The sequence below is a fragment of the Phalacrocorax carbo genome, chromosome 5 (genome assembly GCF_963921805.1).
Source record: "Phalacrocorax carbo chromosome 5, bPhaCar2.1, whole genome shotgun sequence".
Classification (NCBI taxonomy): Eukaryota; Metazoa; Chordata; class Aves; order Suliformes; family Phalacrocoracidae; genus Phalacrocorax; species Phalacrocorax carbo.
The window spans coordinates 6,265,719-6,284,375 of record NC_087517.1 but is presented as its reverse complement, the minus strand read 5'-3'; the positions used below and the strand labels follow the sequence as shown (position 1 = coordinate 6,284,375).

General features: G+C 34.4%; 1 protein-coding gene across 1 annotated transcript in view; it reads right to left on the bottom strand.

Moving 5' to 3' along the window:
- The window catches only part of LRP1B (LDL receptor related protein 1B), a 761,744-nt gene that overhangs the window by 186,815 nt on the left and 556,272 nt on the right, over positions 1 to 18,657 (bottom strand). Inside the window, exons 33-38 of the mRNA XM_064451033.1 lie at positions 17,001 to 17,141; positions 14,800 to 14,925; positions 12,956 to 13,087; positions 5,732 to 5,866; positions 5,186 to 5,315; positions 31 to 157 (exon numbers count right to left, since the gene is read on the bottom strand). Coding sequence (XP_064307103.1) covers positions 31 to 157; positions 5,186 to 5,315; positions 5,732 to 5,866; positions 12,956 to 13,087; positions 14,800 to 14,925; positions 17,001 to 17,141 — 791 coding nt within the window. The remainder of the gene's footprint in view (positions 1 to 30; positions 158 to 5,185; positions 5,316 to 5,731; positions 5,867 to 12,955; positions 13,088 to 14,799; positions 14,926 to 17,000; positions 17,142 to 18,657) is intronic.

Below are 18,657 nucleotides of genomic sequence, written 5' to 3'. Positions count from 1 at the left end.
GTAACATATACTGGAAACAGAGGAACTAACCTCATAGTCGATGGAAATCCCATTAGGCCATGAAATCCCCAGGCTCACGAGCACAACCTTCTCAGACCCATCTAAGTGTGCCTTGCCTATGCAAGGAGTCTGCCCCCACTCTGTCCAAAATAAATACCTAAAATGTTGTAGAAATTACCAGTTAAAATTTAGCATCAAAATAAGAGTTGAAAATATGTAATACTGTACTTCCATTGCAAACACAAGGCACTGTTACTACTAAATAGGTGTTTAAAAAACATAAGGCTCATGCCTCTAAATAATCTTAAGAGATTAAATGTATCATAATCCTTGTTTCATAGAACTCTTTCTTGAGTGCTTTTTTGCAAATTATATATAAGAGGTAATTCTTAAAACTGTATTCAATCAGTCAATATGCAATTCTATTCTTAAAGAATTCAGCTTTGTGCTTGGAAAAATAAAAGCAAATTAGAAAAAAATACTGGAACAGAAGCTCTTGCGTCTAATTATTAAAAATGTTGTGATAATACAAGAGATGTATGTCTGACTTAATGTTTTAAATATGAAGCAGTGAGGAGCACTGTGGGAAATGGTAGATCAAAGGGAGTTTATTTGGGAAGAAAATATTTTTCCTATTCTTCTTAATGCTCATGGGAAGAACCTGCACCTTACTTATATAATTTTATACTATTGTGTACTTACTGGTATCACTATCGCCAAACTTCTGCTTTGGCCTCCTTCTGCTCAATCTGTTGCTTTAGGTATAGCAAAATGAGGCCAGTTAATCTACACAGAGCCCTTCCTCTACTGAAGACTAACCTACAGAATAGCTTTAAGTAAATGTCTATGTGTCTACAAATATATACATGTATGTGTATATGTTTGTGTTAAAATATGTTATAAACCCCCCAAATATATATATATTCTGAGCAAGAAATCCCTTTCTAAGATAACACAAATGAGATCTAGCGTATTACTAACTGCCTGAAGAGAAGCACTTTCATAGCAAATATTCATAAGAAAACACTAAAACATTGTTTGGTAATATGCTGCACACAAAGTGAACAGAATATGTAAAACCATCCTCCATTGTTTTTCTCTGTGTGGAATGTATGCATTAGCCTGTTTTTAAAATTACAAAAATCTTCTGTGCATTACTGACCAGTTCTGCCCCTATGTTTGGTGAATCTTTATACCAACCTGTTGTTAAATATCTATATTTGATTTGATGACTGCAGATAAGATGAAATAAAGAGGGATAAAAATGGGCCAGGGGAGAATAAATATGGATTCTATAATTAGCTCATCACCTTTAGCTTCTGAAATAATGTCCACCTTTGGCTCTAATTGTAGGTCTTTTCTGGCTATAGTAAAAATGAATTTGTTCTCATACTTCTTGACATAGCAAACAATAATATGAATACTAACTATAAAACTTATACTACATTAGGAAGTTCAACTACTATATTAGCAAAATTAAAAATACATTTTAGAAATGTATCAACCAGCTGGATATCAGCAATCACTGCTTAAGTTTAGTACAGCTTTAACCAGGTTACTAACAGCACCTCTAAACAGAACTGAACTTGCTTTCAGGCATCTATTCAGAGGTACTTTCTTAACACAAGATATCAACTAAATGTCAACTACAGAAAAGCAGGCATTCAGTATGCTTGGATTAAACATTCCGTGCTCTTTCCTTAGAATAGTTAGTCTGAGAAAACAAACAAAAAAACCCAAACCACAAATAAAAAATAAAACTGTAATTAGCAGGTTAAATGAATCCAGAATCCTCCAGAGACAATCCTGAATAGCTGCCAAAAATGTGAGGCAAGTTACTTAATAGTCTCTTAGAGCATTAATGATTATAAATATATTTATATGTAAACTTACATAAACTATTAACTAGTATGGAAAAACTTGATCTTCCCATATCTTTCCAAAAAGTCTGGGAAGTACCATCTGTTTCCTGGACCTTGGTATGCAGCAATACGGTACCGACACATTTGGTGTATATATTGCAATGCCAGAAAAACTGTGACTCAACTTATTTTGGAATTATCCCATATATAATTTACAGACCTCACATCTCCAGATGCAGGTGGACGAAATTTGATGCTGGCTATTTGATCAACTATCCAAAAATCTTATTTGGAAAAAATTAAATCAGAGTTTAAACTCCGCCCCACCTCAAACCCTAAACACAAATGAAGTTCCTGAAAAGTTTTTTGAAAGAGTATCTTCTCTTCAAAATCTAAGAATTATTGCAGTATTAGCTTAACTCCATATTTCAGTCACAATTCTGGGCTTGATCGGAATCTATTATTTAATTGGGAAAAAAAAGCCAGCCAGGTGTATGTTATATGAATAAGTGTACCTGATGAGGGACTAAGACACTCCTTTGTAGGCCTACACATTCTTAACCTTTTCCTTAGTAACAATAAATACTGCTACCAACCAGCTGAACTCTGGCTGCTTCTTATCTTGGTGTAACTGGCAGATGCAACGAGATCTAATAACTGCTATTTTCCTCTCCATTCTTACAGCTGTCACCTCAAGCTTCAACAGAAATGAAGAACGTGAAGTCAGGGCAAGGGGAAGGAAGAACACCTTTGAAAGTTTTGCCTCGCAAAGGGAAAGAGATGTGATCATAACGCAGAGGGGATAAAGGCCTTCAGCTTCCCACAGAAAGGTAGACCTGTACTTCCCTAGCAAAACATTGCTATCCTTCTCATGAAGGAACATTGACTGGAGACATCTCAAGATATCATTTTGTGGCATAATATTAAAAAAAGAGAGATGGAGCTCACCTACTTTCACAGAAGATACACTGTTCTACCAGACAAGTAAAACAACCTGTACAGACTAATCTGTGGTCCTTTCATTCTCCTATGTTTTCTTAAGCATTCAAAACACATCCAAAAACTAACTGTAAAACATAAAACGATCAAAATATCTAAGGAATGTTTCACAACTGAATTAATTTCTACATTTAGAATTTCTCTTCTTTACTGTTTTTGTTTTGTTTTGTTTCAAGTGCAATAATTCAAACTCCTCCAAATTATATTTTAACCACATTTTATTAATATCTGCTTTTAGGTGGCATTCAACTATACTATTTTAAGACCTAAGAGGATGGTTCAGCGGCATCTCTAAATATCTATAGCCCTAATATAACTTAAAAGCCGGAACTGTTTATTTCCAAAGACTCTTTTTAATACTGTTGACTATTATTTCATCTGCTTATGTGCACCTTTATTATTTTTGTAAAATAAAACCAGGAGCTGCTGAGTCAGAAAGCATCATGTGAAAATATTGTACTTAAAATAAAAAAATCCACATTTAATAAAAAAGCAACCTTTCTATCAATGGCAATATTAAATTGTATTCTGCCAAGGGTTCTGCATTTACTCTTCCCTATGACAATTGTTAAATGCTGTACCTCAGCTACAACCCATCTTCCCTCTTCAAATACTGCAGAAGTGATTACACTTTTTACAATTTCTAGTTGAAAATAATGTATTTTATTTACATAAATAATATTATTTTAGTATCCAGAGAAACTGCATCTGCTGCTCTTTGTCCTCCTAGATTTTATGGGAGCTTTCCTTCTCCTTTGGTATAAGTAAGGTGTTAAACCCTACCTGTATCTGTGTACAGCAAATACATTATATACATGCTGAGGACAACTACACTGTAAATTAATTATTGTTTTGAAGAAGTTCGGTCTACCCTTCTGGTCAGAAGAATTTTATCAGGCTTCTGTGTACTTTGAAAGTCTTGGGTGTTTGCTTGTTTGTTGCTTTTTTTTTTGGGGGGGGGGGTTGGTTTGTTTTTCCTCTTTTTTTTTTTCCCCTCTAACAGAAGTGCACAGCTATTCTGGTACATTAAAGACAAAAATACAATAATTAATTCAGCCAGATCATGAGTAGGATCTGGAGAAGATCCTTCTCTGAAGAACAGGTTTAATCCTGAACTGTTAGCAGATACTGCCAAGCAACCAGTGGCACTATATGAACACAGCTGAAATGATTTGTGGCAAAAGCTATTATATTTTGCAGAAAATAAAACCTGTTATTGCTTTCATCTTCATTCTTAAATACATTCAATTGTAATGTTCTAGTCTGCAAAATACACAGATCACTATGTCTAAATTCTCATAAAGGAAATCATGGCGAAGATCCAAAGAGCATTTTGCATCACTGGTATCAATCTGGCCTCACTCAGAAGTCAGGATTCTTCATTACTACAGCGCAAATTCCTCTGAGTACAGAGACCACTTTCCTGAAAGTAGTGAAATACTGATTTGATTTAGTCTGAGGAAAATGAGCTACACAGTGTCATCTCTGGTTTTGGGGGCAGGGAGTTGCTCAGATACTTCTTGAAGATTTTGGATACACACCATTTAGAGCCTCCGTTTTAGCAGAATAAGTTAAATCCACTGAGTCTTGCTTATATGCCTTTTCCTCAGAAAGTACATTTCATATTCCCATGAAGAAAAGATGGGAACTCTCTGCAGAATTTACTGCTTCTGTTTTACTTGCAGCTCTGCTAACAATAGTTTTGGAGCTTGAAGGGGACAGAAAGTTCTCTATTTCTATTAGTGTTGCAGTGTAGTCCCTACTCTCAGCAAACAGTTGGATGAATACAGATGTCATTTTTGACAACCTTTGCTCTCTTGCGCCCACGCTTCACCTCACATTACTTTCAGCTACCCTGGGCAATCTCCTTGGTTGTTGTAGTGGGATGTTAATGATACGAGAATTTGTAACTACCAAGGATCATGCTGTTCTACGATTTCACCATGATATCAAGGTCTTCATTAGATTATATGACTTCCTTGGATTTGCTAGAAACTTAAGAACAGATTTAAGCATGCTTCCAAGCAACATCCAAACTTCAGTTGAAATGATTGTCTTTGAAGAAGAACACTGTTTTGCAAAGAAAGTACAGTATGTCATGTATACAGACCAATACAGAGACCAATGAAAAACCTCAGCATGCACTGAAGAATAACACTTCCTTCCACCTGTGCTTAGTTACAGTACAATAGTTTCCAATGCAATCCTTTTGGGTTTTATTAAATGCTTATCTAGCAGAATGAAGGCCTCGATTTATTTATCCAAGAGATTCAGTGCTAGCATGCAAACTTTAAAAGAAATACAAGCAGCCGTGGAAATGTTACCCTTTTTCTGGGTGTACCGCAATAGATCTTGGCTGGTCCAAACCCTGGGATATAATTACATATCGGAATGAGCCGTTGAGCCTGGCAACTTCAATTAAGTTGAAGCCATGATCCGTCCAATATATGTTACCTAGGAAAAATAGCTTGAAGTTACTGGAAAAATAAAAGACTACTTGAAAAGTGGTTAAAATATTAAGTGCATAAGTTAGGACCAGAAACTAACTGCCTTCTTTTAACTTATATGTATCTTATATTTGTAATTTCTAGTCCTATTCAGCCTTCCATTTTAACGTATAAACTTGTGTTCGTGGTTGTCACCATCGAGACTGTCCATCTAAGAAACAGTGTCCAAGATATTTAGATAATTTTTCTGTCTCTGGTAAAACTGAAAAAAACAGTGGTGGTTATCTTCAGAGAAAAATATCTAGACATTTGGAATATTACAAATTAGAGCTGAAAGCAAACCAAGTGATTTAGCCTTGAGATGAAGTTGCAAGAGCGTACTGTCAGAGATCATGACAATTCGTGAAGCAGGTTGAGACCTACCTGCTATCCAGTCCACTGCAATGCCTTCAACTCTTCCCAAACCATTTGTAACAATGTCTTCTTTCCATGTTTGGTCTCGTTTAGATCTGCTAATCTTGTTGAAACCCATGTCTGTCCAATAGATTGTATCATTTCCTATGAAATACATGGCAAGGATTCTGGGATTAATTCAGTTCCTTCAGTTCAAGTTTCTGCATCAATAACTGTAAAAACTGCCAATTATTTTAAATTGCCAAATTTATTAAGTCTCAGAGTAAATAGAAGAATGGTATCAACACTATCATCTTTAATTCCTTTTTGCATTTTTTTTTTAATAATTAAGGCAGAACTCTAGGTTTTCTACTGGTTGTTTAGCACTGCACACATAACATAATAAAGCCATGACAACAGATGGAAGCCACTACCCCTGTCAAAAATCAGACAATAAATATGCTGTCTGGCTTTGTTTTTCTTTTCCCTATTGGGATACCTTTTGGAAAACAGGTATTTTATTTTGTTTAGTAATCACTGCTACAAAATATTTAGAGGTCTGAAAAACTACACTGTAAAACTGCTTATATAGTCTTTTCCTTCAGTAATCATAAGGATTGAAACTCAGCAGTATAAAAAAATCTAACGAGTAAAAAAAAGTGACATTTTAGAGTAATACACCGATAAAAGAAGAAAAAATTTACTCTATCCACAGTTCATCTTTTATTTTAAATATCCTGCCAAGCTTTCACTAAGAGTCGTTTCTGGTGTTTTAAGGCATTTCAGCTGTCTTCTGTGCCATTCTGCTGCAGGGGGCTGTCCATAAGGCAGGAGAGAGGCACCACTATGTGGTCTTAGAGTGCAAACCTATTCTCATTGACCATTTAATCTTGTCAAGCCAGACTCAGAATTTGGAGTGGCCAAAGCACAAAGGTGCACTCCCCTCTATTGCCAAAAAGTTCCCTTGGTAAAGAGATGGGGCAAATGAAGTGATGATGTTTCTCAAGCAGAATTCTCAGTATTTCCATTGACAGAGCTCTGAGTTAACAATGCAGCCATGCTGCAACCCACATTTTGGTTTCAAAGTTCTCAGTTGGGAACCTCCTGAGCAAGCTATTTTCTCTGGGAAAGACTTTGCTTAGAGATTTTTTCCTTCTTTCTTTTTTCATACTTCATATATTTGCTTTTAATTCCATAAGAGTGTGTGTGCATGTATATATATATACCCATTTATAAAATATATTTCTATATTTAAATGTAGAAATATTACATATATCTATATAAAACACACACAAAAAATAACACAGATAAAAGTCAATTACAAAAGCAAAACAGTGTGGTATGCTCAAGAACCCCACCCATACCACCTCTCATTTCAGCAAATTATTTTTGGAAGAACTGGCATACAATAAACCAAGTGACAAATTCTGTCTTCAAGTATCCCAGACATATAGTTTGATTATCACACACTGGAGCCATGTATTTTGCTACTTATTTCAAATAAGTATGAAAATTACACAGGTCTTAATACCAGCTGCACATATATTCAACAATAAGATACCAATCTATGACTGTGTGCGGGTGTATACCGAGTACCCTTTAGCTGAATATGAGATATACAGAATTACTATAAAGTCTTATCTGAAAGTACATTGTTAATTAAAAAAAAAACCCCAAAACATAAACATCTATCCATTATGTTTACCAACCAAATAAAACATTCTACCACTGGGATTTATGTATTTCATACTCCAGTTTAATTCATCTCCATAAAATAAACCACTTTGTGTTCATACTATGACCATTTAAAGTCAGCCACGTGAACAACAATCCACATAACAGCTTAGAAACTCAGTTGTAAGAACACAGGGATCTCTGTGGTTTCACTTCCATGACTGAATCTTAATGTATATAGCACAACTGACTTTGTAGTGCTGTTTTCCCACATTAAAGACTTGAATTATTATTTATTAAAACAGTATTTTTCAGTAATCCAAAAATTCAAACACCTGAATTACCTGGATTTTCTTCCAGAGAATAACATACTAAAGTGATAAAACCCGTTTAAAAAATCATAATTCTCTTCAAAATATATCATGACACACAACATCCATTAAAAGTCTATCTAAATGACTAATTTATTTTCAGTAAAATGCAGTGTTTTGTGACACAGCTTTGTTTTGTTACTGATCAACATTTTTCCTTAATACATACTATACCTGACAAGGGTATAAACTAAGAAAGCAACTAATGGTTATGTACACGCATAAAAAAGGGTGGTGAGGACATACAAAATCATTGAGAGATGCAGATGTAACTTTAGAGATACAAAAATACTTCCCAATAATAAAGGAAAACACATTTTCAAGGCAAATATTGCAGAGAGTACTATTTTAACATCAGTCAAATTAGTTTTTCATTTACTTGGTAGTGTTCCTGTAAAATTATCAGAATTTTTGAGCAGAATGAATCTGTTCTACAAAAAATTACAGAATTATTTTTGGGACTGGAACTAAGCAGGGAAACTCAAGTGATACTGGCTGTGCTGGAGGAAGTTCATAAGGCACATGCAGTCACTGCTTCTAGAAAGTATCCTTAAAAATAAATGCTAAGAGCTTGAGTATGCAAAGATAATAATTACCCAACCATACACTGATATTAAACCTCAGCTAACACATAATTTCCTTAAAATTCTCATATTCTTTTATGGTCCTACACCTTACTCGCCTATATTTTGTATCCTGAATTAAATCCTCATTAAACATAGCTGTAAAGTGCACTGACGATGACATTTTGATATAATTGTTAAATAATGTTCCAGGGCAAAAGAAAAGACCTATTTTTTTCTGAAGTACTAATAAAGGTTATTTATTCACAGCAATGCAAAACTTTACAACCACTATGTTCTCTACATTACAGTGGAGAATATTTTTTAATTTTTAGGTACCTTAAACAAAAAACCAAAAAACCTTAACAAAAAACCCAACACCAAACCTATACATTTCTACTCTATGGTGTGAAAATATCCACAGAATTAATTTTCATGAAACTAACAAACATTCCTGTGAGCTTCAAATACAGATAATATTACAATACTTGCTGAGTTTCAGTTTGCACTTGGAAACAGATGGTATCATCGAAAAGCCAAACCCCTCTCATTTTATGGAGACAGCAATTTTTACGGGTTCCTTTCTGCTAATAAACAAAGTTGTCCGTATCTCAATAAAACATAAAATTCTCAGTAGGACTCAACCACCGAAGACCCATGCCATGCAGAACAAGCTAATCAGAATTCAAATTAAGCAATCGGCCTTAATTTTGTTGTCATCTCTTCACTTACAAAAGTGGATGACGTTTTCACAGATCTGTGTGTCAATGCTGTCTCTGCCAGGTAGCACTATTAACATTACAATCACACAAACCTGCTTTATTTTCCCAATTACTTCAGAAAAATAACAGAGAGAGAGATGAAAACTCCCTTCAGCATCTGGTTCCTGAAGTCAGTTCTGGCTTCAGACATATGTAATGAAGGCCTATACTCAATCTGGAGCCTTCAACATCTATTTACATATGCTGTTGCTGGAATCTGAAGAGAAGAGAATTACTACCTGGAAATGACAATTGCCACAAAATGGAAGGCAACTGTCTGCAACTTTATGCAGCTTCTATAAGAATTCTGCTAAGTGGTGAGCATTAGTAACCATGGCTTTACATTGAATCTTACAGTCCACAGGCAGCTTGTCAGCAGACACTGAAAATTAATTCCATTTAATGCATTAGTATTTTGCAAATAAAATCCTGTAACTCAAAAATCAACATACAATTCAATATTAACCCTTTTGCCAGGCCTTCTGAGCTTAGTCTGTAAATGTTCAAAAAGCTTAATTCACCAAAGACTGTAAAATCTATTCTCCTCCCACACGTACACACCTGTACGTACACCACAGATACAAATGCCTGGAGGCACAATGATAGCAAGAGTAAGAGGGAGACAAAAGTGGACAAAAATGTGTGACAGAACACCTCTGGGCTCCCAGCTCTCACTAAGTGCAGCAAATCCAGTGAGGGATTGGGAAGACTCCACTTTTCACAGAGGCAAAATCTTGCAAATCTTAAGCTGTTTCTGAGATGAACTGCTGCAGAACTGAGAGGGACTCAGCAACAACACTGTTTTCTTTCAGAACTATCAGCAATTTTTACTATTCTTGCGCCTTTATGAAGGCTTTTCGGCACTAATGAAAACATGTAACCGCTCTGTGTTGTTGTACTTTAAAAAGACAGAAATACTATTACTCATTAGTTTGCGCCCTCTGAGTCAGTAGGACTTAAGATAATGTCTCCTGATGAATAGGATCAGTTTCTTGGAGACACAGTTCTACCCAGCAATTTGAAGACCATAATTCTGCAAATAACCATGATGTTCTCATTTCTTCAATACTTAGAATGTCCTTGATGTCTCAAACACAGTAGTGTTTCTCTGCCATGCAGATTCTCCTCCAACCAGACCAAGCTTAAGGACAGAGTGCCTCCCACCATGTGAAATAATGATTTTAACAAATGCAAACCAGATACTAGGGTAAAAAGTATGGTGAGCTTCCTCGCATAATGGCAAGAGGAAAAAACAATGGGCACTTGTCTGACATAATGTGAAGAGGTCTTTGGCAGCAGGGAAGAATCAATGCCATTATCTTTAACAATACAGAAATTAAAGATTATTAAGCTCACACTCCATTTCATAAACATATGCCTGAAATAACACTGGCAACCCCACTCCCCAACAACCTTTAAAAAAGTCCAAAGGTCAAAACTACTCTTGTAGTTCTTCAGTAAGAAGTATCAAGACATAGGGAGAAAAAAGGTGCTTTTATCTCCTAGCCCCTTCATGTCTGCAAAAAATATTGCCATAAGTCTTTTAACTATGATATGCTATACTACTAGCATATGTTAATGTATTTTAGCCACTTTGCATAGCTAAACATTACCAAGAGTAGATCCAAATTTGGGAATGTTTCACGATCATGGATGAAATGCAAGCAATAGTCACTAAGTGAAAAAAAATCAAGATGAAATCTGAAAGTACCTCCACTTGCCTTCTGAATCATAGTTGATGAACAAAGCTCTAGGAATGAATTCAGAAAATTCAAGGTAAGGTATCAAAATGAGAAAAACAATTGCTTTTTAAGCTGAAAAGCAGTTGAAAGCTGTACCGTAACATTTTGTGACACCGTATCCCCTTGTGATTTCACTGCTGCAGAAGATTTACATTCATGTTTAGCAATGCATTTGTCACTGTCAATCGTATTCATGTCCCCTGTGCTGCAACTGATCATCATGTAAGTTGGCGAACCTCACTCAATTTCACCCTTCCTCAAACCTCATTTTTCCAAAAAGCTAAAAATTAGTACATGCATCTTATTCTTCTAAAATATTAATTTGATATTGACTGGTGAAGTCCAAACAAAGCTCTCTGAAGAGGAGCTAGCATGTCCTATAAGCAGACTATGCTAAAAAAAAATATCCTCAAAACAAAGAAAACACAAGATGCAGAATCACCAATAAAATCCTAGCAACAGTATTTTAGAACAAAAAGGTCAAATTTCAGCGTTCTGTATTACACATCAAAATTTTGTATAGCTTGCAGGACTTGAATTTAAAAAATGGTATTAAGGTAAATATACTGTAATAAAAAATGCAATCCCTTGAAAACCCAATTGCATTGTCCTAGTACTCACTGTCAAGAACATGCATAGCTACCACTTCTCTATAATTCTGTATCTTTCCAGAAAGACATGAAATCAGATGTATCATATTCTTTCCCATCTAAGAGATGTGCACAAAGGCACTGGCTTTTAAGTGATTTTTATGCCTCAGTAGACTTTGACTGAACTATACCTATGATATAATGAAAGCTCTGAACATTAGCTGTCAGTGATTTGAAAGCAAAATATAAAATTATAAGGGCACTGTAAAACGTTAAGGGAACTTGGAATGTTACTCGGCAGAGTAGAGGTAGAAGACCATCAGTGAAGATGGCAGGCCAAAAGAATAGAATTCTTTAATTAATTTAACTCCCACCCTGCTAACAAAAGATTAGTGATATTTGTGTGATGAAGTAGTCAAACAGAACAAGCAGAAAAAGGTCTGGTTTTAATATGAAGGTGTATATTAACATATACTTAAGCAAAAACTTTGGATCTGTCAATGCTGAATTCCCAGCAGAATTTATCTCAAAACTAAAAACAATGGAGTATGACATAATACTTGTATGTTTCAGGAAGCCGTGGCCCATACGTATATAACATAGGTAACTTAAAATCTTGTTTCTAAACTGCTGTTTTGTAAACTCAATGGGTAACAAAACCAGCTCATTAGAAAATCAGTTTAGAAGGAAGGCTGGTCAAAGAGCTGATGTGTTGAAAATAAAGAGATACAAGGCGTTTTGAAGTCATTACTTGGCCACAGCTTTCTTATTGTCTATAAACTAACCATAAATTCCCCATGCCTTTGAAGATATTCAGACACCTTTTAGTACCAGTGGGAGATGTACCCAACTACTTTTCAGGATCTGATCCTTAATTTCTTTCTACCTTCTTTCATGTGTATGTAAAACAGAAACCTCTAATTTCATAGGAAATCTGTGAGGCTATCTAAACTAAAAGCTGTTTCCTGTTTATACACTGCAGTGGAACGTTAGGTAGTGTACTTAAGACAGAAATGCCTGTTCTTCAGGCTGTTAGAGCATCTGCTTCTAAACGGAAGAAACCAGTGTGGACTTGGCTTGTACACTGCAGTGAAGTGGCAGAACTTTACTGGACAGAAAGAAAACTATCCCACTCAGCTGTCAAAAACACCTGCTAGGTGGAACACATAGGACTAAGAAAATTCCGTGGAAAAAATGTAATGACAGGAACAAGCATTCTTCTGTGAAAAAATGAACTAACAAAACCTGTTCTCCTACAGATTTATGACCACTTTCTCTAAAGCCACCAGTTTCCTACTCAAGTTCTCAGTGATATCTCTACTGAAAAATAGCAGATAGTGTTGCTAGTGCAATCTCCATGTACATAAGATGTTTTTCTATTTACAATAAATAGTAAATAGCTAGAGGTTAACCCTGTGACACAAAATCAACTTCCAATTGCTTCAAATATAGCTGTAATTACTTAGAAGGTTTGAAAACTGGGGTTTTATTTCACTTACAATACTACTATACGATATTTACCATACTTACAATAAAGTATACATAATATTTACCTGCATGGAAATCTATGCCCACAGCAAATGAAGTTCCAGATATAGGCATTAAAGCATCCATTTTATCATTTGGATCAAGAGGAATTCCTCTAATTCCTTCATGAACAGAATACATAAGAAATGATTCAATACCTATGGTAAAAATAAAACAGCTAATGAGAGCAAAGTGGAGACCTTCCCAAATAACAAGACTTGGCGAATTAATATAGTCTTCCAATACTGCTCCATAGTTTTTCAGAATGATAACTCCATCTCTTTGGAAAAAACACCCATGAATTATAATAGTGTATTTCTAGTTAAGTGACAAATGCAGTCTTATAAAGAGAGGGGAATCACTGACCATTTCAAGCATCACCTTAGAATTAAGTAATTAGCAGTAATGAAAATTAAAACTTAAGAAGGAGAAAATGTTTTTGAATTATGAGAAATTTAGGAATATTTTCAGTGCACATCTGCACTTTCTGTACACACTCAGCAAGAGACAATTTTAAATAACTTGTGAAAAGCAGGACTCAAGACTGAAAATTGTAATTTGAGGCATGGGATTCATCTCACCTCATTTAATCATGCACACTTCCTTTCGACAATAGAGAGAAATACATAGTTTTAGTGAATAATGCAACTGATGCGTTTTAAATGTCTACTTTCGCGTTAGATTAATCACATTCCAGATGCATCTATTTCTATTAAGTAGGAAGAACTACTGTACACAAAAAAAATTCCTTTTTCTTCACATCAGTTCTTGAAAATTTCTTTCTTTGTAAAGAGCTAGCTTGTAGAGGACCCTAAGAATGTGGACTAGAAAGTTCCAGGTGGAGCATTACAAGATTTTCTTCTAAGCAAGTGAAAAGATCCATGCTAACCAATTATTTATGTACAGAATAGTACTTGTCAGATTTGCTCAATAAATATTCAAGACAGAATAAAAATGGTTTTGACTCATAATCTCCTTTTAATTTAAAGAAAATTTAATCATAAAAAGCTGTTATAATCTAGAAAGCAGCTTATCTAGACATAAAGGAAGAATACCTTTCAAATACACAACATCTACCAGTTTTACTTTAACCCACAACTGAAAGCTATAAATATCTGAAGTAACTGTAAAAGTAAAAATGACTATGTTAAAAAAATAAAAATTGTTAAGGACATATTGTTGTCAGATATGAAAACCATGGAAGAAGTAGAAAAGCCACGCTTATGTTGCTTCATTCTGCTTCCTTTATACTCCGTTATTAACTAGATGAGGTAGCAAGCGCTCATGGGAAAAAATAATATTAAATTTATACAACTACAAGGCACCTTGACCATAATGCTGTTTGGTATTATTCAGGCAAAAAGTAAGACTTTGGATGTAAGATATGCTTTGATTTCTTCCTGCTCAAATAGCCAAAAGATTTAAAATTTTTAAAAATTAAAAAAAGAGGAAAAAAAGATTAAAAAAAAAGAGGCTTTACTTTATATTAAGGGAAATGCAATAAGATGAGACACCCAGCCTTCCAGACACTGTAGCCAATAATTTAGTTTAAAGTTAATGTATATGACCTTGAACAAATACGTACTGCGGTTAATGATGGCTCAAATGGTCTGCTTTTTTCCCTTTATTTAAAGGAAACCTAAGAAATATTCCTGAGAGTTTCCACAAAAAGCTATGCAGAACTAAATAAAGAAATTAAAAGCTACATTGAAATTCTCTCCAACCACAATAGACATTTCTCTGTTACTGCTTTAATCAAGATATTAAGTATGGTTATGTAACTTAAAATTAATAAAGGGAGTTTATTTACTCATTACAGTGTTCCCATAAAGATGAAGTTAGTGAAAATAAATGTTGAAAGCAATTTTACCTTTGCATGCCATGCGGTTTTTCTGAAGGTTGTAGCCTACTGTACACACACAGGTCCTGGTGGTTTCTGATGTTGGTAAACAAAGCTGGGAACATCCACCATTGTTTAACTGACAGGAATTGCTGCCTATAATGTGACAGGAGAAGAGACAAGAGGAAACAGAATTTGAACTGTGTGATCCTGACTGAAAATTACTGTTGGCATCGATTTATTAACATTACTAAAACCAAATTTTGTTCCGCTAACTTCTTTGAAAAATTGAGATATGCACAAAATATTTAAGGCTATGCTGCTATTCATATACCCTTCTATGCTTCACTGTTACAGTATTTCATCAGCAACCTAAAATAGTGGTTTTTTTCCTTAGAATATTTTTTTAAATAACTCATTTTTCTGAAGAAGAGTATAGAAGGTGTATCTGATTCTAGACCAGGAGTAAATAATTGATTATATCGTATTCATTCATCAAATGTTACATTAACCTCGTACCTTCATGAACCACCATTTGTTTAGTATATTTAAGATATGCTCCAGTGTGATCTCACAGATCCATGCTCTTACCTAATTTAAACAATATTTACTTTTAAGTAATAGATGAACACTTTTTAATGATATTTACAATAAACATTATACACAGTACAATAAACACATCTCAGAAATTTAAAGCTTTATGAAGAAACATTTAAGTCTACAAAGACATTCAACGAATTAGTTGATTACAAGTTACCAAGCCCATATGTATCAGAGCGCTACTTGTCATAATTATTTTTCCATTCCTAGTTTTGAAGTAGAAAGCATTTCTTCATCTAAAACCATAGATGTTTTCTAATGATCCAACCATACAAATGGAATAGACAGGTGAGGTTTCAAGGTCTCTGGTATCCTCAGACAAAGGTTGTATTTGTATACAGAGAAATCTGTAAGGGCCCTCACATCACATTTGCTCTCACGTCACTTTGATTTAATGAAATGCAAGATACATACAAAATATGTAAAGATTCTTAAAAGAAACCAAAAACAACATGCAAGTGTAAAGCTGAATCCCATCTACACTGTTTAATTCTTATATCCAGAACCTTGGCATTGCCCTGTCAAAATATAGATCAGCAAGGTGACATTTCACTACAGAACTTCAGGGCTCTCATTACAGTTAAGATTCAGTAATACAGGACTGAACTGTTTCTTTTCTTGACTTTTGTACAATGGAAGACGCATATTAATGCCACAGACAGCAGATATTGCTAACATTTGAGCACTCAGGAGGCAATCTGTATGTCTCCATGGTAAGGAGCTAAAGCATTTGAAAATGATAAAAACATTGCTGAATGCCTAAATTTCCATTACTTACTCTTCGACCACATTTTAAACTAAGGGCAAGACTGACAAAGCACCTTTGGTGTTTCCTAGATTACGAATAAATGGCAAATGCTCCCAGAAGTGCTTAATATGGAGCTGAATTAATGTACTCTGTACATAGACTACTTATTGTGCGTCAGATAGCAGACAGCTTAGCTCCATCCTGTGTTCTTTTGGAAGCTTCTCCACAAAGTAAGAGACTGATTCATGTAGATGAATCCTCAACACTCTCGGTGCACAATTGGGAGATTCTTTCTAAAGACTCCCCCAAATGCCTTCATCTTTGATCTCCAAATTCATAGAACTGTGTGCATGGCCCCAGATTACTCTTTTTCATATTATCTTAGCTCCTACTTTGCCAACTAAGCTTTGGCAGAATACTGCCAAATATTCCCTCAGTTTTCTGCTGTCTCACTTGTAATTTATACCACTGTCACTTCTGTCAATCTAGATTAATTAAACTGTCTTAAAAAAAATAGATAATTAAGAATAGTAATGAATTCTCTCATAATACTTCATTTATTTAAAATGTCAATAACTTGATATGAGGTTCAAACACTGATTATTTTTTTGACTCAGAAATTTAAACTTAGATTCTCTAAAAGAACTTCAGACTTTGCTGTAGTGTAAACTTTGGAAAACGTGATAAATTAAAATGTATCAGGCAGCTATTCTAAATCAATTATCCTATTTTATTCATTAATGTATTAAATATTTTATAGTATATTATCACTGAATTACAATGAAATACATATTATTTTGTTCTAGGCACATTTGGAGAATAACATGGGAAAAGATACTACACAGTCTAAAAGTTGGTTAAACATGCTTAAAATTTAACATACCTTGCTGTGCTGCTTTGTCATACACTTTCATGTGCACAACACCTGAAGTTTTGTTTCGCAGGACAGTTGGGTTTCTTCCATCTTTTTTATTACAGGTACCAATCTGAGCTAAGTTCTGGTCTGCCCACCAAAGCTTTTTATCTGTAAAATTGTCAAGTTTTAAAAATTAAAAGGATCACTATAAAATAACATATGTTTGATACCTAAGGTGGGAAAAAGCTTTTGAGATTAATTCTCAGATCAATTTTAAAGAGAATTGCTCGAAGAATAAATAATGTTGGATTTTGTTATTTTAGAAACAGAAACTTTGAATTTATAAATTGATTTTTTTTCTTTAGGTGATCGGCTTTCACACATAATTAAGTGGAAAAACTGAATTATGCCCAATTTGTAACTGGAAGTTACAAAACCTTATTCATAGATCATATACTACCACAACACAAGGTTTGTTCTCTAACTTTGCTATATCCATTCATTATGTATGTAGACATGACAGGAACCCTGGCTCCAGGTTTTCATTACTTGAGTGTTCAAATTAGTAAGTATGACAATTACCATAAAAATAATTAAGCATCTTGTTACTGTCTTAAAGAAATCATTAAAATTACCAACCTAAATTGTTAGTAACTTCTTCATCATAATTTACACAAGATTTTAAAATAACAGAAAAATGAGACATGCTACGCACATACTAGTATAAAATTTCAAACCATCCTTGTCAACCTGCATGTGCAGAATACTTGAATTATAGTATGTAGGACTTGTCAAATATTTATGACAGAGAATTCTCACTTGAAGCACAATTGCAGTACATGCAATGTACTTTTCAAGGACTGGATTTCAGGTGACTTTAGTCATAAAGATTGCACTTAAATTCAGATGGGATTCTAAGTGACATGAAGATAGAAACACTGAGTTTGATCATCTTGCTGTGGCCATACTGGTTACTGTGGAATGTAAATTTTCATTAGAAAAGAAATTATGATACAAATGTCAATACTGATGTCAAGATAATCTTCAAAACAATTTAAACAACAGTGTATGAAGACAAACAACTTAAAGAAATTTCAAGAAACTGAAAGATATATATGAGATATATATTCTCTACTTCATGTCACATCACTTCAGGAAAATGTTATTTTTGAAGCCTCATTAACATAACTTAAATATCATCATTAGGGATTGCTTTCATTTTGGTTGAGAAATATACAACATTTATCAGTGTCATCTGTTTGTTGTTTTGAGACTTTGACTCATTACCTGCTGGAATTAACGAAAGAGCCTCTTCAGTTAAAGAGCTTGTTAGTCTTTTATTCACCTATTGAAAGCTAGTAAGATGCCTCAGTGTTGATGGTTTATAAACTCCTTAAGGCAATAATCATTCTACTATTTTTCCTCAAACCGGTATTGGGGTGGAATTCCTACCAAGTTTTGAATATTTCATGTTTTGTGCCACCACTTGATATTGCACAAATGGTGTATAAAATAAGTCACAACAACCACAAAGCAAAAAGCAAAAGAGCAAAGACCTATCCAGAAGCAGAGCAAGAAGAAATAATGCAAAGAGAAGAAAAGAACATTAGATAGACCCTTTTGAAAACCTTCACAGCAGCTCTCACAGAAAATTTGTATTTGCTACTGCTAAGACTCGGAAGAC